This window comes from Protopterus annectens, chromosome 11.part0, assembly GCF_019279795.1.
Source record: "Protopterus annectens isolate FY-2018-M chromosome 11.part0, PAN1.0, whole genome shotgun sequence".
Classification (NCBI taxonomy): Eukaryota; Metazoa; Chordata; order Ceratodontiformes; family Protopteridae; genus Protopterus; species Protopterus annectens.
Genome location: NC_056745.1, coordinates 389,822,831 through 389,846,532, shown reverse-complemented (window position 1 = coordinate 389,846,532; position 23,702 = coordinate 389,822,831). Strand labels below are relative to the sequence as shown.

Below are 23,702 nucleotides of genomic sequence, written 5' to 3'. Positions count from 1 at the left end.
AAATAGTAGATGCACAATATTGCAAAGTTTAAAAAAGCTGTAAAGGAAGATGTACACAAAGAATTGAATTCATTAAAATGGAATCAACCGGATATATCACACAGTTATAAATTGTAACTTCTAAAAAGTGAGATTGGTGCACATTACAGATCATCATCAAAGCAGAAGATCATCAAGTATATACAACAGTATCCCTAAGTAATGTGATATGCATCCATATTCATTACTATATGCAAGCTGATAAGAGAACAGTGATGCATACATTTCTCATAGGAGGAGTTCAGTTAGCTCACTTTAGTAAAACATAAAAAGACATTTGAAAAGAAGTGATTTAGTAAGTAAGAAGAAATCTTAGTAAACACAAAAGGTACCCAGGTCCAGTGAAACAATAAAGCGACAGAAAGTAGTCAGGTAAAATGCTTTAATCCAAAAGTAAATACTGTAATCACGAACAAATCAACAAAAAAAATTAACGCCTCCAGGTGTTTCAGCTAAATAGCAATTTTGAATGCCCGTGACGTTTTCTTTTACTTTTAAATCCATTTATAAATAATTTCAGGCCAATAAAGCCAAACCCTCTAGCTGTGGTCATGCATGCGCATTGTGCAAATGTTGCATTTACCTTCCTGCAGTGGTCAGTGAGATATGGCCTGGCTTTGTAAAGTAGCTATAATATGTTTGTTTTTTTGACAGTAGCATTGATGGTGTTGGTCATTTGTGTTTGTCATCTATGTAACATAGTTTGGGTGACTTGTTCTATTTTGGTGGTAGATGAGACTATATTTAGTCAGTACTAGCTGGTGGGAAGTTATTAAAGGTAAATGTGACTCATTTTGTTTTCTTGGAATTCATGAGTAGTTGAGTTTGTTGTAGCCATGTCTCTGTAGAGGAGAAAGAGTCTTGGGGGGGTTGTTTGGATTTGGGATAGTGATGGGGCTGGGTAAACAGAGGTTGAGTCACCAGCATATATTGTATGATTGTTGTATGTTTGGCTGCTTTTGTGTATGTCATTTATGAATATATCAAACAAAGTAGGCCCTGGTATTGACCCCTGTGACACACCTGTTTGCATTGTAGGTGATTAAGAGTAGGAGTCCTGTCAGCTGACAGACTGTATACAGTTGTTGAGGTTACTGTTCAATGGCAGTGTTTTCTTGCCCTAATTTTGAGAGATGATTAAGGAGAAGACCGTGAGATATGGCATCAAATGCCTTTGACAGGTACAGAAATAGGGTGGAGATAGGGTTAGTAATATTTTTGTTTTAGTTGACTGTGTCCAGAAAATATAGTAGGGCAGTTTTAATGCTGTGATAGAGCCAGAAAATGCATTGTCTTTATGCATTATATCTTTTTGTATTTATGAATGAAAGTGATTCAGTTAGTTTTTTAACTAAAAGGGTTTCTTTTTGCTTCTGAACAGGTAAGTTGATCTACCAAATGCAGTGTTAACCCGAAGTCCACTCTGCCCGAGTTGATGGTAGCTCAGGTGAATGTTAAGTGATCACGCAGTGATAAATGAAAAGAGTAGAGGCATTTCTCCAGTACCCTGGCCAAATATCCCCTATTCAATGTGAATGCCACGTCGAATTTCACCTGAAAATAGACTGTAGATCTCTGCAACAAAGAACACCATGTTTCCTTATAGTTCTGCATCACATTTCCAAACTAATGGTCCCATTAGTGGATTATTAATCCAGCACTAACATTCTTATGATGTTATGGTTGAAGTAAAGCTTTACTGCATGTTTGTTAGAAGTACACTACATAAGTGTAACTTTTTTTTATTTGTTTCCTTGCAGGCATTACCAGAAGCAGCTGCATTAGTACCTATTCAGAATATGGACTTTCAGAGGCTAGAAGCAGAGAGCACCAGCCTCAAAAAGCAGCTGGAAGATTGCTTGAAGGAACTCCATCAAAAGGAGCTCCGTATTCAGCAGTTAAATGGCAAGGTAAGGATTGCTTACATCTGGTGAACATATGATTTCCATCATTTGATCATTGCTGAAGAAATTCTTAAAGTGAATAGGTGTTATATGAAAAGTAATATAACACTTTGCATAAGTTTTCCAATCTAGTCTCCCTCAATTTCCTTTGAAATTAAAATTTTCCAGAACACATATAATAGTACAAGCATATTGTATAAATAACACATCTAAAATGAGATTAGGAGGGAATACAGTACAGCAATTGAAAGTGCGAAGTGTTTAACAGATTGTCAGTAGAACATATACATATTAAGAAGATATTTACAAAATGTTTTAATTATGTAAATTTCAAGCCCACAGGCACTTCTGTTTCATTTCTCCACAATATACAAATCAACAAATAAGTCTCAGTGACCAGTTTTATGTAGGAACTTAAAAAGCAATATTTGGCATTCCAAACAATATAAATAGTCAACAATCCAGTATTCTTAATTGATTTAACTAAGTTGTGCATAATGTCATAATGATCATATAGATTCAGAAAGTTTAGAATATTTGTTCAGAGTTGCAAAAAGTAGTTTGGCACGGTCACTTGACAGAATGCTTCCCATCAGTTAAAAGAATCTGATTTAATTATTACTTGCCATTCCTTTCATTGTGTAGTTTTGATAAACTTTTAAACTTTGCATCTATTTTCAGTGCATTTACATAGTTTGTAATAGCATTAACAAAATGCATTGTCAGAGGCATTGTGTAGGTTTAGCTAATAGGATACAATATAATTAACAAGAGCAGATGAAATTAAAATTCAAGATCTGTGCTGCAAAGTAAAGCAGTAATCAAATAGCCCCCAAATAGCTTGGTTCCAGGAAAACTGATTAGCAGTAAATTCCAAAGTGAAACAGTATATTTGGTACTCAAAATATAGGCTTATATGTGGATCTTGATAGAGCTGTATTCCAACAGCATTTGATCAGTACTATTTTTTGGGGGGATAACATAGAATTATGTTAAATGATGAGCAGCGTATACGATGATCTTGAAAGTAAAAAAATATTTGTAAGACTGCTGTCAGAGGGGTAAGCCCATTCCAGTTTCACCTCTTTAATAGTGCAGTCTTTATCCCAAAGTATAGACTGACACTATACTTTGTCTTATTTTTCAAATAATGTAAGTAACTGAGACTGCATGCATGGTCTGTAAAGATTTTCAGCAAACTAAATCTTTCTCTTTAGTTTGACTCTTTCTCAGTCTCTCTCTGTCTCAGGTTGAACTTTTTCAACAATCTGGTAATTCTACAGCAGTGTGTGGTTGTAGTCTCAGTTTATGACCATTAGAGTGATCCTGGGTCTAAAAGAGAATGCACCATATGTTCTGATTTATTTTTTTTTCTTGCCGCTTGAAAGGATGGGTTGATCTCCTTCGCATGGCTATTTACTGTGACTTTGGCAATGTTAGGTACAAAATATGGGTCTATATCATTTGTGCGAAAAACCTTTTGTGCGAACACCTATTTGTTGAACCCTAATTGTCAAAAGCTTGTTCCATTGAACGGACGTTTTAGCAAAGTTTTTCCTAGGGAGAAAAAATGCTTGGCCAGCCTAACAAACACCAAAAATTTCACAAAATTTAAAACCCGGCAAGGTGGGCGGTTGCACTTCCACAACCCCCCTAACTAAAGATACCAAGTCCGAGATTGCACTTGTTCTTTTTTCGGCTTTTCCTGGTTAGGGGTCGCCACAGCGGAACTCCGGTCCGCTAATGATTGGCAGTTGATTTTTACGGTGCCATGGTGCCAGCCCGACACCCAGCCTTCAATGAAAGCACACCCATTCATGCATGTCTTTCGAATGCCACTAGACTGTGGGGAGGACATGCAGACTCCACACAGAAGGCGCTCCAGCCGAGAATCGAACGGGAGAACCTCTTGCTGTGAGGAGACAACACTACCGCTGCACCACCGCAGCTCTTCATAAGTACCTTGGGGAAACTGGCAAATTCCCAATGATTGCCAAGTGTTTTTTCCCCTAAGAAAAAAAAAATCGCTGAAACGGCCATTCGATGGAGCAAGCTTTCAACAATTAGAGTTTGACAACTAGTTGTTTACACAAAAGGTTTTTCACTCAGGTGAAGTAGACCCATAAAATACTAAAAGCACAGATGCAACACCGCCACTTAAAACACACCGTGTTTTATTTAGATACAAAGATAAGTGTTTTCATGTTAATCTATCACTAAGACTTAATCAGATAAATAACAACTCTGCTATTTTTAAATCATAGTAAAAGATCACATGACAGTTTGCCACCCTGGGGTTTAAAGAGACAATGTTACAAAAACTCATTCATAAAATAACCTATTATCAGTGAAATATAAAAACAGGAATAAATAAACATCAAACAACATACTTAACCATGCTAAAAAACTTAGAAAATGTATTGTTTGAACTATTTACCAACCAAATACTTTAACGTTGGTAAGCTTTTAATTTTAACAAGCAGGTGATGCATGATACCTCATTGAGCCCAGGGAGATTACTTGCATTCAAGCATAATTGCCATATAAGTTCCTTTTTCTCCAGTAGTAATCCACATGGCCCTCTTCTCTAGTTGTTCCAAAATAACAAATTTAGATTTATGTTCTGGATATTTTTTTAGCACGTTGTTTGAGGTTTATTCATTCTTGTTTTTATATTTCAGTGATAACAGGTTGTTGTTTTATGAATGAATTTTTGTAACATTATATCTTTCAACTCTAGGGTGCCAAACTGTCGTGTAGCCTTTTACTTTGATTTAAAAAATAGAGTTGTTATTTATCTGATGAAGTCTTAGTGACAGTTTGAGACAAAAGTGCTTATCTTTGTATCTAAATAAAAAGCTGTGTGTTTTAAGTGGCTGAAGTGCAGCCGTGATTTTAGTATTTTTTTGTTGTTTGTGAGCCTTTGAAGTTTTATTATTAATGTTAGGTGCAACCTCTTTTTTATCTGTAATTGGATAAATAAATATTGTTTATTTTTCTATTGTGTTTCTAATGACATTGCACAGGAAAGTTACTAACAAATGCTCATGCAGGCATCTGATTCCTCCATAAGGCGTCCCTGTCCATTTTCTTTTTTGGTTTAGAAGAGAATTGCCTTGGAGAGAGTTTTAAATCTTGTGCAGAATTTAACAGGAAGACTTTGGCTAGAAGAGCCATAAATGTATAAGTGTTATTTGAACTACGGTTACCACCTTTTCAAATGCCCAAATGGGACATTTTTTGCAGAAAGGTAAGATTTTTCAGAACAAAACAGATGCACGGACAGTACAAAGGACAGACCTTCACTTTTTTGCCAAGTAAAAGCTTATTCATATAGCATTTGAGCTGTTTATGCTATTTGCTATAACAATTAGGTGTTTCATATACAAACATGTGCTTTATGCATCTATTGAAGAAAATTTATAAAATATTTTTTGACCTAAAATCTAAGGACATTTGCCATTTTTTTATTTTTTTATTTTTCAGAGCACAACTGGCAAAGAGGGACTGTCCCTCACTGAGAGGGACAGGTGGAAACCCTAATTTGAACATAAGATAGTAGTTGCTACTATTCCTATAACCTCTCATACTGATATGTCTAAGGGAAAGGAAAACACAGTGCGTCTCTGGTTCAAAGGATACTTAAAACTTAGAAGTGGTTAAGTCTTCATTGGGTACACACCAAAAAAACTGCTGAAGTAAGAATGAAGTATTTAATCCATCTTTTATTGCATCCATGCCAAACGAGCCTTTGATGGGGAAGCAAAATGTGATGTAATGCTATCTGTTCTTGATCATGGATGGGTCTTGAATCAGACCTTGGATCCGATCCAGCAACTGAAAGGACAGATCCAGAGCTCAAGCTGCTCCCCTTCCCCTAATCCCTTGCTAACCCACAATCCTCGGATCTCGTTTACCACAATTTTGTTTGGACATGCATCCTGTAGCTCACACTAGCCTCAGTACAGATAAGTGAATTTTTTTCCTCTTTATTCTGGGGTTTTCATCCATTTGGTAGATGTTCATCGTGCATACAGCTGCAGTCATAGCAGATGGGTTCTCCTGCCGTCAGGCGGGTCCTCGGTCGGCCGAATTCCAAAGTCTAGGTCCGGCGTCGGTTGTCGTCACTTCTTCCCTGACGTCAATGCGACAGGGGTATAAAGGAACCAGCCGACCATTTTCTTCAGTCTTTCTTGCTGCGCGGTGCCCGAAGCAGAAGCAGTTCGCAAGTGCCGGTCGGCCAGCTCCTGAGATTACGAAAATTTGGAAACCGAAGTCTTCTTAAAAGCTAAGTACCCCGTTGGGGAAACTTTTCTTGCCTCAGACCGATGTCAGACAAAGTTAATAATTGTATTTTTTGTAGGAAGCAAATACCGCATAAGGATTTTCATTCCCGCTATATACCTTGTTTAGGCCCAGACCACGACGTCTCGGTCTGTCGCTTTTGTGCTACATTCAACAAACGCACTATTAAGCGTCGGGCGGAGTTCACCCAGCATTATTTTGGGAAAGCATTTAACTATACTATGTCGTCGGATATTCCGACTCTGGTTTTATCTAAAAAACGCAAAGACAAGGACCGACACACGAGGTCCGCAGCTTCTACCGACACCACGTCAAAGCCGACTACACGTGGTCCGGTTCTCAATGAGGCACCTACGCAGCCCCTGACTACCGACGACCTGTCTTTGACGGTGTCTCCTGTGCCCGAGGTCGCAGGCTCCTCGGCCCACACCCCGACTACAGATACCGAAGCCACTCTTGGCGTTGAAACTCAGAATGTGGACAGGTCCACCTCCACTCAAGGTGTCTTCAGACCTTCCTCTTCTTTCTCCATCTAGGCTTTCACAAAGTCCAAAGCAACCATGCACTCTAAGAGACCAGCTACTCAGGGTCCATCTCCAGGCCCCATGCCCAAGAAACAGATGCTTAAAATGGCTGAGGATTTAATTACTCTTATCAGAGGTTCTCAGCCCCCTCCGGACAAAAGGCCTAGAGTGGAGGAAGATTCCCCCTCCTCTGATCAGGGCTCCATTATTTCAGAGCACTCTGATGATCAGGAACATTCTTACTCCCCTTTTGAAGACTCTGATGCGGAGGAGTCCATCCCTTCTGTATCCCCTCCTGAGGATTACTCATTTGGGGAAACTTTGCATACCTTAAGGGAACACTTCCACTGGGAAGGCCAGGATCATTCAGATTCCAAGAAAAGGCTCAGGGAATTTCTCTTGCTTCCTCAGCACAGGCCTCTGGCTATACCTCCTGTCTTGGACATCCTAGATGATGTTTACTCGGAGGCCTGCCTTAACCCGGACTCTCTACCTCCAGCTCCAGTTAAGCCTGACAGGTACTACAGTGTCCCTGACTCACACCAATTTCTATACCAAAGCCATGCTGCTGACCCAGAAACCATCTCACAGGGCCCCAAAGGAGTTAAGGCCTCCATTGCTAAAAATCCATTGCCTTCCGAGAGAGATTCCAGATCCTTAGAAAGGTGGGGAAAAAAGGTATATACCTCGGCTACCTTATCCATGAGGGCCTTAAACTGTCAGTTTCATATGCTAAAATACCAACCGTTTTTGTTATCACAATTGAAAAGTAAAATGTCACAACCTGAACAACCAGACTTGAAGGAGTTGCAGGATTTAATGCATAGTGCAGAACAAGTGGGTAAGCATACCTTATAATGTGGTTTTGATGCTCTAGAGGCCTCATGTAGAGCTGCTGTTACAGGTTCAGTCATACGTAGGCATGCCCTGGCTCAAGGAACAAGCCTTGCCTGATCATGTCAAAGCTAAATTACTAGACGCCCCTCTTCAAAAGGATGTACTATTTGGTGCTAATGCTGAGGAGGTATTAAGGAAAATGGAGGAAAAGGCTAAATCAATGCAAACTGTGAAAGAATTTCTACAGGTTCAACCCCCATGTTTTAGTAGAAATTGGCCTTCCAAAAACTGGTCCTTTCCTGCCACAGACAGACCCCAAAGAGGCAGATACAGGCGCCTGAGGGGCAGAGGACAATCCCAAGGATCGTATAGAGGCAGACAATGGCAAGCTCCTACACAAAGAGGTGGTGAGGACAACTCGCAATCTTTCAGAAAGCAAAACCAATGACTTTCCCCTTTGCATGCCAACCAGGTCTCAAATGGCAGCCCCCTTAGGAGGAAAGCTGGCATTATTTCCAAAAAATTGGCATATTGTCACAAAGGACAAATGGATCCTGGACATTATAAACAGAGGCTACAAATTCCATTTTCACACCCTTCCAAAAATGAGAGGCATGCCAAACCTGCCACACAATCAAAGGGCAGAGACACAAAGGCAAATTACAGATCTCATAAACATGAAAGCTATTCAAGAGGTACCTACGCACGAAGAAGGTCAAGGTTTTTATTCCAGGCTATTTCTGGTGCCAAGGAAGGGAAAAGATTGGAGACCTATTTTGGATCTATCCATCCTAAACACATTTCTACTCGTACCAAAATTCAAGATGCTCATTCTACAGCAACTTCTTCCCATGCTGGGCAAGGAGTCTTGGCTGGTAACATTGGACCTCAAGGAGGCATACCTGCATGTCCCAATCAGACAAAATTGCAGAAGGTACCTCAGATTTCTTGCAGGTTCAACCCATTATCAATTCTCTGCATTGCCCTTTGGCTTATCTACTGCGCCCAGAGTATTCACGAAATGCCTGGCATCAGTAATTGCCTACTGCAGACTTCAAGGGATACAAATATATCCCTATTTGGACAACTGCCTGATCCAAGCGGATTCTTCTGAAACATCTGGCTTATGTAATAATGTTATTGAACTCTCTGGGATACACAGTCAACAAAAAGAAATCAAGGCTAATACCCTCTCGGAAGATAATTTTCCTGGGTGCCAATTTGGACACAAACACCCAGATGGCCTACCTCATGCCAGAGAAGCAGGGGCAACTAATTCAATACTTCAGAACACTAGCAAGTTGCACCAGGCTGACTGCAAGGAAAATCCTGCAGGCTCTGGGATTCATGGCATCTTGCATCTTGCTAATCCCATGTGCAAAGCTGCATATGAGGAAACTACAATGGTACCTGAAAAACATATGGTCTCAACACAGCCACAGTTTGGAAACAATAATACCACTAATTCCATGTCTGCAAAAGGAATTTCTGTAGTGGGCTCAAGCATGTCAAACAGACACAGGTCTTCCATTCAGCAAGCCTCAAGCAAATCAAGTCATCACAACAGACGCCTCGGACTGCGCCTGGGGGGCGCACATGACAGATCGGTGCATTCAGGGCAAATGGTCCCAAAAAGAAAAGCACCTTCACATCAATCAAAAAGAAATGCTAGCAGTAATAAATGCTATTATAGCTTTCAAGGACTTCTACAACCAGGTCAACTATTGATAAGAACGGACAACACCACAGTTATGTGGTACATAAACAAGCAGGGAAGAACACATTCTTACCCCCTATGCAGACTGGCCATGTCACTTTGGAACATGGCCATGGACTTACAAATGGAACTACAAGCACAGTACTTGCCAGGCAAGGAAAACACGCTGGCAGACAACCTAAGCAGGAATATGACAGATCCACACGAATGGAAGTTGCATCCAAAAGTTTTTACAGAAATAATCCAAGAATGGGGAAAGCCAGACATAGATCTCTTTGCCTCCCACAAAAATCATCAATTGACAAAATTCTGCTCAAGGATCTTCCATCCAAAGGCCTGGAGAGTGGACGCTCTCTCTTTCAGTTGGACATCAGTGACAGTTTATGCCTTCCCACCTCTTCCTCTGCTGCCCAAAGTTCTATTGAAGACCAGAGCAGACAGACCCAAGATGATCCTCATTGCTCCGGACTGGCCAAGGCAACACTGGTACCCACTCCTGAGGAGCCTGACGCATTCCCCACCATGGACCCTGCCTCTAATGCCTCTTCTTCTGACTCAGCACAGCTTCAAAACTCTTCACAGTCAGCTAAAAACACTCAATCTAGCTGCATGGAAGATTCCTTAGCATCACAGCAGGCCCTACTCTCCAAGGAGGTGCAGGTGTCATTTTGGAGGCCAGAAGGCCATCAACTAGAAAGGCTTACTCCGCAAAATGGAAACGTTTTTGTGTATGGAATGAGAAAAAGGGCCAGGACCCTGGAAAACTGAATTTACCTCAAATACTACAATATTTGGCTGAACTGCTAAGCAGTGGACTTTCTTTCTCCTCCATCAAAATCCATGCCTCAGCCATTTCTGCAGAATAAAACACTGATCCACCTTTATTCTCTCATCCTGTCTTAAGACAGTTCCTCAGAGGGGCTAAGAATTTAAGACCTCCAAGGAAACAACCAATACCTGCTTGGGATCTTAATTTCATTCTGGAAAAACTGACCTTGCCTCCCTTTGAGTCAGCTGCCTCATCAGATTTGCAATATTTGTCCTGGAAAACAGCTTTCCTTCTGGCTATCACCTCAGCTCGTAGAGTTTCAAAACTACAGGCTCTCATGGCTGTCCAGCCTTTTATTATCTTCCATCAGGACAGAGTTTCCTTACGAACCAACCCGTCCTTTATGCCTAAAGTGGTATCCAGGGTAGCTTTAAATCAGGCCATACATTTACCTACTTTTTATCCTAATCCTCAAAACAAAGGGGAGAGATTACTACATTCCTTGGACATCCACAGACAACTGCATTATTATTTGGACAGAACAAAGCCTTTCAGAAAATCAGAACAGCTCTTTGTGGCCTATGCGGTAGGAGCTCAAGGAAAGCCAATTTCCAAACAGACAATCTCAAAATGGATAGCCCACTGCATACGCTTTTGCTATTCCTTTCATGGCAAAACTGTACCTACAGGCATTAGAACTCATTCCACCAGGGCAACAGCCACCTCTGCAGCCTTCCTCAGAGGAGTTCCTACCAAGGATATTTTGGAAGCAGCCACTTGGAGTTCTGTGCATACCTTCTCCAAGCACTACAACCTACCATTATACTCCAAATCTAGAGCAGGCTTTGCCACTGCAGTCTTGCAGGGCATTTTGGCTCCTCCTAGTTCCACCTAGTGCCTACCACCCCTTTCTTAGCTTTGGGATTCTACCCATCTGTTATGACTGCAGCTGTATGCACGATGAACATAGTACAGTTTTGTACCTACCATAAATGTAGATGTTCGAGTGCTAATACAGCTGCAGTCCAGGTTTCCCTCCCTCCTTCCCCTCTTGGGACAGGCCTATAGGCTAACACATCCTCATACAACCTGATTGGGGTATTCATTTATGATGTATTTGCTTGCAACTACTGTATTTTGATTATATTACACTGCATTACTACACAAATTTATGTATTGCCTTCCTTCTGGGGGCACCTGACATCTGGGGCAAGAAAAACTGAAGAAAATGGCATCGGCTGGTTCCTTTATACCCCTGTCGCACTGACGTCAGGGAAGAAGCGACGACAACCGACGCCGGACCTAGACTTTGGAATTCGGCCGACCGAGGACCCGCCTGACGGCAGGAGAACCCATCTGTTATGACTGCAGCTGTATTAGCACTTGAACATCTACATTTATGGTAGGTACAAAACTGTACTTTCTTTTTCTTCTTTGTTCTTTTAGTCTTAGTCTAGGTAGGTTTTCTCCCCTCCCAGTAGCTTTTTAAGCTCTATTTTCAGCTCTCTCCTGTGGGTTCCCACCTTTTTTTCCCTGGGTCCTATGGATAGTCTCTTAGCTCACTCTTCTACCCATTTTAGCAGGTAGTTTCTTTGCTCTTCTCTACCCCTTCCCCCTTCAGTGTAGAATGTGGGTGTTATGTTTTTGTGTGAGTGTGAGAGTGCAATGTCTGAAAAGTGTTCTGGCTTTAAAAGATGCTCCTCGTGCGGTCGGAAAATGCCCCACTAAAACGCAAACGAGGAGTGTGTTTATTGCCTGGGAGAGCCTCACCTGGAGGTTGAATGTGATATTTGTGCCTTCAACCCCAGGGCTCTCCTGGAACACAGGAACAAGCTTCTGCTTAAGGGGCTTGCCAAAGAGCGTCCGCTCATCTCTGTTTCCCCTTCTAAGTCTCCCTTCGATCCCAAGAAGAAGTCTTCTTCCACTAGGGATTCACATTCCAAAAAGCCGAGGCTCATGGATTGCATTTCCCCGAATCTGAGCCCAGCCTCTTTGGCTTCAAATCCGGGCTCTTCTGCCCCAAGAGCATCAGTTCTTTTTGTCAGATCCGAGACCTTGCAGTCTCAGAGACCTTCGGATCCAACTCGACACAGACCATCTTCAGATCCGACCCACCCACTGGGTCCATCTGCTGTGCTGACTGCTCCTTTGGAGCCACCCAGGTCTTTGGATCCAACAGTTTTTATCTGATGCGATCATTATTGATGTTTCTCTCTCTTGGGCCATGAGTTCGGCTCCTAGGCGCACATGTCTGTCTCCCTCTCGAGACCGCAAGCCTTCAGCTAGGTTGGGACGTTCCTCTGTTTCTTCTAATTCCTCCAGAGGTTTTCTCCCTGCAGACATGGATGGGATGATGAGAAGCTTTCTCAAGGCCCAAATCGAGTGTGGGCTTATCCCCTGTTCAGTTGCCAAGGGGATCCTCTCCATCAGTGGGACTTCACTGACCTCATCTGACCCATCTGGGTTTGGATCCTTAGGATCAGAGCATTCCATGTGAGAGGCCAAAGGTGTCTGGCATATCTTCCCTTCCCACACCATCAGGGTCCGTGGCAGACTCTGTTCCATTTCCTATGGAACTGGCTTTGCCTCGGCCCCAGTAGGTCAGTGCTGGTTCCCAGGGGGTGAACTTGGGCCAGGAGTATTCAGACCATTCCCTTCCTCTGGGGGCCTGCATGCTGTACAGCTCGAGGCTGACATTGTCTGGAGACGTGCTGCATCAGGGTCCCTGTTTCCTTCCCAGGGGGGATGCAGCTGTGGGGGAGGAGAGGGGGGATTCATTCTGTCTTCTGGGCAGTAGAGAGGACCTTCTCTGGCTGGGCAGTTACCTCTCCCTAGTCCCCTCGAAGTTGGGTGGCGAGACCTCATCATCCTTCCAGTGTCAGCCCTCCCATGAGCGCATTCATTCAGATGGGCATTACCCCCCTTGGGTCCCTGCCTCTTCCAAGTCCTCCCCAGAGCCCACCATGGAGGAGCCTCCTCAGAAGAGGACGTGCAAGATGAGGCACTTGGATTCTCCATGGAGTCCTTCACTGAGGACACTGATTTCGAGGAAGGAGACTGGTCCTCCAGACTTCTGTCTGAGGAAGTGCCCTTTGGGGGCATCCTTGAAATCCTCAAGCAAAGAGGCAGTTGGTCTTCCCCAACTCCGTCTTCAGAGGAATCCATGTTTTTAAAGGCCTTCAGGACGGGCTAATCTTCTACGTGGGTGTCTCCCCTGCTAGCGAGCTTGTGCAACAAATCACCGACAGGGAGTGGAAGGAGCCGGACACAGTGAGACCAGTCCCCAAAAAGGCTGTCAAGTTTCTAAGCCCCCCCCCTAGGATAAGCCCTTTTGGAGTAAGGGCATCCCCGTTGATGCCATTCATTGTGGTGGCCACAGCTACTAAAAAGGAGCTTGCTGAACAGAGCTCCATGGTCCATCCCCCAAACAGGAAGTCTGGGGTGATTGACTATTTTGGGAAGCTCATGTTTACCTCAGCTACAGTCAGACTGAGAGCAACCAATTACATGGCACACTTCAGAGCTCACCACTTCCCTTTCTGAGTTGCTGCCTTTGGACAGTCTAAACTGGTCTCTTAGAAGCTGTGCACTCTAACTCCCCTGGCTAATGTTTCGATGAGGTTGATCTCCAATTTGGCGGACCCCACTTCTCGACTGGCGGGCACAGGCATTGTCATTAGGCGGCACACCTGGCTTTACCTTTGTGGGTTTGCAGAGCCCTTGACGGCATCCTTCACTAATGCCCCTTTTGATGGGTCGACCTTGTTTGGTCCTTCCGTCAAAGAGACTTTGACTCGCAGCGAGCAAGAAGGAAAGACTCTGTTCCTGATGGGGATCAAATTCTCTACAACCCAACGATCATTTTCCAAAAAAATAAAAGGGGTAGTAAGAAACTTTGGTCCACAGGTCTCAGTCTTCCTTCCAGTATGCTCCTCAGGAATCCTCTTCTTCCAGCTGGGGTAGGGGATTTGACAGTAGACACTGCCCAAGAGGCAGAGGGTTCTGCCGAACCACAGCTCCCAGGAACCCATCTCAGACAAGCCCCCTCAGTGCTGCTGAAGCACTGCCTGGCTGTACTGCCCTGAAGGCAGTCGGGGGATATCTCTCCCTCCACCCATTAGCCTGGACAAGTATCACTTGAGATCAGTGGGTATTAAAGATCATTTCCAGGGGTTACTTCATACTCTTTTTTTCAGCCACCACCAGTTCAAAGTTCTCTCCCAGATGTTCCACCCCTCCAAAGGGAGTTGGCCCATCTCGAGGTCCAAGACCTTCTTCAAAAAAGAGGCATCCAAGAGATCCCAACAGGACAACGAGGGTCCAAAACTTATTCTCGGTTCTTTTTGATGTCCAGGAAGACTGGGGACCTACATCCTGTCTTGGACCTCAGTGAACTGAACTTGTCAGTCAAGAAGTTCAAGTTCTGGATGGTCACTGTTCAGTCCATTCTGCCTCTTCTGCGCAAGGATGTCTGAATGTCCTTGGTGGATCTCAAGGATGCATCCTATCATATCAAAATAGACAAACACTCCAGGAGATGCCTGCACTTTCGGCTAGGGGCCAACCAGTATCAGTTCAGAGCCCCACCCGTATTACTCACCACAGCCCCCTGGGTGTTTACCAAATGCATGGGATTGGTGGCAGTTCATCTCTGGCTGCAAGGTTTTCAGGTCTTCCCATACCTGGATGATTGGCTGCTCATGGCCCCCACGAGGCATCAATTCACTTTGGCCACCAAGTATACCCTCAATCTCTTTCAGGATCTAGGCATCATGGTCAACCTACTTGTACATTTTTTTGCTCTTAGCATTTATCCTGGTAATAAGTATAAAGAGCAAGTGGTGCGCACACTACTCTGTAACCCCCCCCACTTCCTGTTACACACTAACATCTTTTGTTTTTATTTTGGGTGACCTTGCACCCACCCTGTCCAAATCTATTGCTAAGCTAAATAAACTGAGGCTAAGGCAAACAGAAACCTTTGATTAAGAACCAAGCCCTGCCATTAGAGTTTTCTTTCTAATAGAGTAACAGTTCAACTGCGGGAACCATTGTCTTCCTGAAACAAATCACTGACCTGCAGCACAGCACCTCTAATAATCTAATTGGCTGATGGCTTCTTCTCACAAAAGCCAACCTGCTCTGCCACTCATGTGGGTGTTTCAACCCGCTCCGTTCAGCTCCGCTGCACTTGGGCTCACTCCCTACCCTACCCCCAATTCCCACCCACCCCCCACATCATCTACATTGCTACCTTGGCAAGCCACATCCCTTAATCTAGAGAGCCACTCCAACACCAAGCCCCTCCCCAAACCCATCAGACAAAATCAACACCCACTACCTGCCCTTCCATCTACAGTTACAACTGACCAACCTTTGAGCCTCCACAATCCCATCTTGTTCACCTACCCCACTACCTTCCAAACACACAAGCTTACTACATCTATAATCACCCCAACCTCCTTTTCTCCTTGTGCTTTCCACTATACTCTCTGTTCAAATTGTATTTCTCATTTTAATCTCCTTCACCCTCCATCTTACATCGTATCATAATATAATTCCATAATATACATCCCCCACTAACCACATGACCTCACAACCCTATACCTACACATTCAATATCCTCATAGCTCCTGGCCTTTAGGTTTTCCACTAAAATCCCACTCCTGCTTCCTGACAAAAAAAATCACAATTAAAGCTAAGTAAAGATGCTGGCCCTTATCCACTTAGGAAACAACAAGCCTGCCACACTTCTCCAATCCAATGAAAATCACAAACCTCAAACCTACTACTCCTAATTTACTAATCCTTAACATGAATGTAAGAAGCCTAGTAAACAAAGTCCATAAACTCCACCCAGATATCTCCCTTTACTCACCTGACATAGTTATTCTAACAGAAACATGGCTTAAACCCCAAATTAATGACAATAAAATAATTCTCCCTGACTTTAACATCTACAGAGCTGACCAGCATAAGAAGCGGGGAGGAGGGGTAGCAATGCTATACAAAGACTCACTTAACATCCAAAGAGTCCAAACAGCCCTCCCTGACTTGAATAACTGTCAACTCGAAATAAACCCAAACAAACACATAACAATAATATCAGTCTAGACCCCCCCCTGGTAATAACCACTCCACCAGTGAAGAACTATTCTCATGGTCATCAACCTCTTTCAACCAGGAGACTATCATTATGGGTGATATTAATACTGATTGACACTCCTGCTCCTATGCCACCCCCCTCTAACTCCATCAACCTATATGGATACACCCAGATTATAAACTCACCTAGTAAAATAGATAAACACAGGGGTAAGAAAACAATTCTCAACTGGATCCTAACTAATAAATCTTCTCTAGTCTCTCACTCATGCTGTCTTCCTGACAGCCTAAGTGACCACTTACCCACCTTCTTAGTCAGGCACAGAGCAAACCTCCCCAAATCTACAATATATAGAGAAATTAGAAGCAATAAACACTTTTCTATGGCCACCTTTAACTCTCTACTGCAACACTGTGATTGGTCCCCATTATCTCACTTTAAACCTGATGCTGCTGTAAAATATTTCAATACATAGTTCCTTGATATTCTAAACACTCTAGCTCCAATTAGAAAAATCTGTGTTAAGGCCAACAGTACCCCATGGCTGACTAATGAAACTAAGCAACTACTCAAAGATAGAGAAGTCCTGGACCCTATATCACATCTTCAAAACCCACAACTCTCTTGAAACCTGTTGTCACCTAAGAAACAAAGCCAAAGCCCAAATCAAAAAGGATAAAATAACCTACTATACTCAAATTCAAAATATCCATAATAACAAATCCCACAAAAATTGTGGAGTAGTATAAAAAAACTTCTTCAACCAGGGCAGTCCTCAACTCCACCTCCAACACCATGGTTACTCTGGCCACCCAGTTTAAATCCTTCTTTACAAATTCCATCCTCTCTCTCTTAAGTAACACAACTTATACCCCTCCATCTCTCCCATCCCCACCCCCTATCAATTCCACTGCCTTTTCCCTTGAGCCCATCCAAACATCTACTATAAGAAAATTACTACATAAATTAAAACCCACAACCCTCACTGTTGACCAGCTACCCAACACATACCTCAAGTTAGCAGCAAATTCCATTGCCTATCCTATTTCTGTGTTAATCAATAGATCAATCAACAGTATGTTCCCAAACTTTGGAAAACCTCATACATCCTATCTCTAAACAAAGGTGGTGTATCAACCAAATTCACGGACTATAGACCAATAGCTATTCTATCTTCCTTGTTGAAAATTCTAGAAAAATGTGCCCGTACTCAGCTTATGGGCTACCTAACTCATAACAAACTGCTAACTAACTCCCAGCATGGTTTCTGGCCTAACCATAGTAAAACTACTGCCCTCCTAAGCTTCACTGACGCTGTTAATTGCCTAAAAAACAATGGCCAACAAGTAACATATATCTTTTTAGACATGTCCAAGGCATTTGACACAGTGTCACACCAAAAACTGTTAAATTAACTTGCAACACTTAACCTATCCCACTCTGCACTATCTTGGTTTCAAAGCTACCTCACAGAATGACACCAGGCTGTTAAATGGAAAAATGACCTATCCTTCCCACCTACCAGTGTCAGCAGGGGTCCCTCAAGGATAAATCTTAGGCACACTACACTTTACTGTCTTTACCAACAATCTGCATACTGCCACCAACCTGGCAACTACCATTCAGTATGCAGGTGATTTAACTCTAATATGTGGTGCCGCCTCACTGTCCCAGCTACAAGAAAAAACACAAAGATCCTTTTCAGGTATAGAATCTTACCTCTCCAGCCAACAACTTATATTAAACCCCAAGAAAACTAAACTAATTATTTTCTCTTGACAAAAATCCAATAACACCTTTTGCTATCTTCTCAGCAAATAACACCAAAATAAAACCCATATCTCATACTAAACTACTAGGAGTCACTATTGATAGTAACCTTAAATTTGACAAGCATATCTCTGAAGTTATCAAGACCCATATCAAGCTTGGCACTCTTTACACGTCCAAACAATTCTTTACCAACCCCACCAGGCAGGCTATTGCTAGAACCCATCTTCTCTTCACCCTGCTATATGCCTCACCAATCTTTACTAACCTGAGAAAATCAGACTTAGCTAGGCTGGAGGCATGCTATAATAAAATAGCCAAATTCGCCACAAATTCTCCGCATAGATCCCACCACTGTGTAGCACTCCAGCAGCTCATCTGGCATGAACTACCCAATCTCCTTTATCTCCATCAAATATCCACTGCACATAATTTCATTACCAAACCAGAAAACTGTCCTGCACTTCAAAAGCTCATCCAGCCATTCTCTAACCTCAAAATCCTAAGATCCACAGACAAATCCCTATTTACAGTCTCTAGATCTTATAATAGCTTTCGAGATCCCCTTCAATCTACTTAGATTTCCAAAGCCTGGAATGCCATCCCCCAAAACATCCTCAACACTACCTACTCTACTATGTTCAAACAATTTCTTAGGACCCACCTAACCAGTAACTGGCAGTGCTCTTGCAGTGCCTCTAGCTAGAGTATACCCACATTGTGCTCCCATTAATTACTCTTTCTCTCTCTACATGACAGTTACCATTCACCTGTTCTTACAAGCAGTCATATTAGTAGCAGTTTATATCTGTTTGTATTTATTAGTTGGATTATTTAGTTTTTACAATAATTATATATTTTCACCTTTGTTAGATTGAAATAATTTATTACATGTAGTTAGTTGCACAATGATTACACATTTCCTACCTTTATTAGATTGTAATAGTTTATTACATGTAACAATAACAAATGTAATCTTATGTACTGTTTTATGTCTCTCTCACTGTTTTCCCTTTATTGTACTTCACTATTTCTAATTCTTTTTGGAGCTTTTCTCCCCAGACCTCCACTGAAAATGAGCAATCAACCCAGTCGGATTATCCCAGTAAACAAATGTTAAATAAATAAAATAAAAAATCCATCTTTCCCCATGTCAGAACCTAGAGTTTATTGGGATCCTTCTGGACACGGTGTCAGAGACTGCAGCACTTCCCCTATGCAGAGTCCAAACCATTCAGAACCAGGTCCATCAGTTGCTGGATCTAGATCACCCCACGGCCCACTTGATCTTGCAGGCACTAGGCTCAATGGTGGCAGCTATCCAGTTAGTGCCTCTCACCAGATATCACATGTGGGTTCTGCAGTGGGCCCCGGCAGTGCAATGGTCAGCTCAGTTTCACCTTATGTCCATGACCAGCAGGATCTCTCAGTTGTGCAGACATCAACTTGCTTGGTGGCTCCAAGCGCAGGATGTCGTGCTAGGCAGACACTTCTCTCTTCCCCGACCCATGGTCACGGTGACCACGGACACCTCCCTATTGGGGGGGGGGGGCATTTTTGGGGAAGGACAGTTCAAGGCACCTGGTTCCCCATAGAGACCAAATTGCACATAAATATCCTGGAGATGAGAGCAGTCCTTCAAATGATGCAAGCCTTCCAAGAGTGTCTCCCTCTCAGGACTATAGCAATTCAAACAGACAACATGGCAGTGGTCTTGTACATCAACAAGCAGGGGGGGAACACGGTCTTATCCCCTGAGCAGAGAGGCCATGAGAGTGTGGGAATGGGTGATGTCTTCCAGGTGCTTTCTTCTTGCAATGCACATTCCCGGCATTTCCAACGTGTTGGCTGACAAACTCAGCAGATCTATGCTGAGTCCTCACAAGTGTTCCCTGAATCCGTCAGAGGCACGTCGGTTATTCGACTGTTAAGGTCTTCCTTGCTGCGATCCTTTTGCCACCCCGAACAACCACAAATGTAGCAGCTACTTAGCCTTGATCCCCCGATGGGGGAGTCACCCAGGGATGCTTTGGTACACTACTGGCCTTTGGAACTTCTATATGCTTATCCCCCAACTCCCCTCATTCCCAAAGTCTTACAGAAAGCCCATTGCGTGAAGACTCCTCTCATCTTCATTGCCCCTTTTTGGCCTTGTCAGGCATGGTTCTCCCTCCTTTGGTCTCATCTGAAATCTCTGCCCTGAATATTGGATCCCACTTCGGATCTCATTTCCCACCCTTGGGGGCTTCCTCTTTCCAATCTCCAGTCTCTTTGCATGGTTTCTCCAGTTCCAGTGAGAATTTGCCAGTCCAGGCTTCCCTCTCCAGTTAAGAGTATTATGTTGGCCTCTCAAAAACCATCTAGCAAGAATGTGTATTCCAGCAAATGAAAGAGATTTTCTATTTGGGCTAAACAAGGCAATCCAGATCCCTTTTCAGGTCCTTTTCCTGACATTTTGTAGTTCTTGGCCTATCTTTTTCACTAAGGATCCAGTTTCTCTATGATCAAACTCCAGTTGGCAGCCATCTCTAACTTCCTTTTGAACGAAAGTCCCATCTTTTCTTTCAGGCTGTGCAAGGCCTTCCTCAAAGGGATCTTTCTCCTATCAAGGATCCCTCCCAACCATGGGATCTCACTTAGAAGTGGTTAAGTCTTCATTGGGTACACACTAAAAAAACTGCCGAAGTAAGAAAGATTTATTTAGTCCAACTTTTATTGCATCCATGCCAGACAAGCTTTTGATGGGGAAGTAAAATGTGTTAATTAAAAATAAATAATCATAATTATTTTGAGGGAATATTATAACTGGCAGATGGAGTTTGTAGTATATGATACAAAATATAGCTGTACTCTGCTTTAGATGGTATGTAGGACAAAGAAAGCTTAAATTTAGTATTATACAGTCTGAGCATGAGAATGATATAAAAAGGAAAAAAGCCAACAAATTCTAAAGTGATGCATACTTTTGAATGTTGTCATGGTAGTTTTAAAGGACTTAGTTTCTCATTTACTGGTAAGTAATATTTGCTTAGGTGAGAAAACAGATTACTTGAACTGTATAGGATAGAGGTCAGGTTTATTTTAAAATATGACACTTTACTTCCAAGGGGTTTAAATGCTGATTTGCCCTGGGAGTATTTAATAAATACATTTTGATATTCTGTTCATTGGTTATGATATTAAACATGCTTCTACTGTTTGTTCATTTATTTTTAATCTTAGATTTTTATCACCCCAACTTTTATTTATTATATGTGCTACTTCTGTTAGTGATACATGTGGTAGATGAATCAATTGCTTTTGAAAAATGGTACTGTCGCATTGTGGAATGTATTAATTAATAATTGATAAGTACAAGTATGTTGTATAAGGTACTCTGTGGATTGTAAGAAGTTTTTCTGGTCATCCCACTGAAAGGCTTGTTTGCCAAAATGATGTATAGACTATAGAACAGATTAAATATTTAACAGTGGCAACACTCGGATCTGCTCTGAGTTACAGCACAATGGCTCTAAATATACAGAACCAACTGATATTGCCAATATCCTGGCAGATAGGTTCATTGCTAACTTTACCCCCCTCTCAACCCCTAAAGGGCCCATCTCTACACCGGAAGAATGCAAAGTTCCTGTAATCACGGCAGCACAGGTAAAAACCACACTCTCCAAAGCCAAGAACACAGCATCCATGGGACCTGACAACATCCCAGGCTGTGTTCTACACGAACTACAGAATGAGCTGACACCCCACCTAAGTACCATGTTCAATCATAGCCTCACCTCAGGCTTTGTGCCCAGTGAATGGTGCACATTGACAGTTATCCCACTCCACAAAGGGGAAGCCACCATGGACCCTGGGAACTACCGCCCCATTAGCCTGACAAGCCTGGTCTGCAAGGCTATAGAACGTATCATCATGGAACTTATAAACAATGACATTGGTAATCTCCAAACTGTGGACCCCACCCAGTTCGGGTTTGTAAAAGGCAGATCATGTCTCCTAAACCTGATAGACTTCTTTGAAGTGTCACCAAAGCCGTAGATGAGGGTAAGATGGTTCACACAGCCTATCTAGATCTCACCAAGGCTTTCAACACCACCCCCCACTCTGGAATTATAGATAAACTCACTAAACTAGGTATAAAGCCCTATGTCACAAGATGGGTTGCCAACTGGCTCACTGACAGAACCCACACTGTGAAAGTAGCATACTCCAAATCCGACTTCAGACCAGTGACAATTGGAGTACCACAGGGTTCAGTCCTGGGTCCTGTCCTATTTGGTGTCTACTTCTCAGAAGTACAGGCTAACACAGAAGGTCTTTGGCTAATGAAGTTCGCAGATGACTGCAAACTAGGAGCCATAATCGAAACTCCTAACAATGTGGACATCCTACAGTAGGGCCTCACTGAGACAGATGCCTGGTGTCAAAGCCATGGCCTCAAGCTCAATGCCAAAAAGTGCATTGTCATCCCTTTTGGTAAAAATTCTGTACCCATGAGCTACCACATAGGCGGTAGTCTACACCAAAAGTGTGATAAGAGACCTTGGGACACAGGTGGACAGTAGTCTCTCCTTTGATAATCACATTGCCACAGTAGTCCGGAAATCCTTCTATGTGGCACACCTCATCGCAAAAGGTTTCTCATCCAGGAAAAAAAAGGTCATTGTTCCCCTCTACTCGTCACAAATTAGACCCATTATAGAGTACAATGCCCCTTTTGGTATGTACCTCACAAGACATCTACAACAACAAGAAAGGTCGCAGAAATACCTCACAAAGAGCATTACTGGCCTCAAACAGATGCCCTACGCACACCGTCTCAAAAAACTCCAGCTTTACTCTGTCGCATATCGCCTACTCAAGAGGCGATCTCTGACTATGTCAAACACTGTCTATGGTCAGTAGTAATTACCAATGCATGTTTTTATCCTAAAATTATAATGTTTGATTTTTACCTCTACTGTACTGAACTTTTTATTGTTACCTTCATTATTTTTTAATTTGTTTATTTTATTGCATATGATTTTTTTTTATTTTGTGTTTAATTTTACTTGTGTAATGTAACTTGGAGCTTTTCTCCCCGGGGCTCTGCTGAAAAGGGACCTGTGTCCAGTCGGACTTTCCCAGTTAACAAATGTAAAATAAATTAAAAAAATAAAAACCCAGAGCTGTTGGACATGCTCCACTTAAAGAAATCCCAATCCCTCCGAGCTACACTCTCTGGGGACCTAAACCTTGTCACTACAATAAACAGAACATGCTGGAGGGATAGATTCTTGTCCCACAGACTTCCCATACTCTGGAACAAACTACCTATCTATATCAAACAAAGCTCATTAGCACTCTTCAAGAAAAATATTGATGATTGGATGGGAGATAGGAATTTCATGCCAGGGATCACTTCTGTGGCTCTGCTCAACAGGGGCACAGGAAAATAATTTTCTTGGGTGGCGAAAACCAGGGTACCTTTTTGACTAGGATTATATAGGCCCTAGTGCCAATAGCCTAGTACCTACCTATGAAACTATGAACCTATGAACTCTTGGTGTATGTTTTCTAAATATGTTTTTTCTACATATTTTGATGGTGTGGATTTAAATACTTTGAGTAGTGTGCAGAGAAAGACATTTAAGCCAGGGAGAGCCAGTCCTGTTGTATGCAGTAATGTCACAACTGCTGCTCGTGGAGTTAAAAAAAATCATTTACCCATTGTGCATGTTAAATCTTG

At 42.6% G+C, this 23,702-nt stretch overlaps 1 protein-coding gene across 2 annotated transcripts in view; it reads left to right on the top strand.

The window, feature by feature from the left end:
* The window catches only part of GOLGB1 (golgin B1), a 1,744,011-nt gene that overhangs the window by 1,513,131 nt on the left and 207,178 nt on the right, over positions 1–23,702 (top strand). For both annotated transcript variants that reach the window (XM_044087881.1, XM_044087880.1), the window contains exon 20: positions 1,800–1,949. In XM_044087881.1, the coding sequence (XP_043943816.1) occupies positions 1,800–1,949 (150 nt within the window). The remainder of the gene's footprint in view (positions 1–1,799; positions 1,950–23,702) is intronic.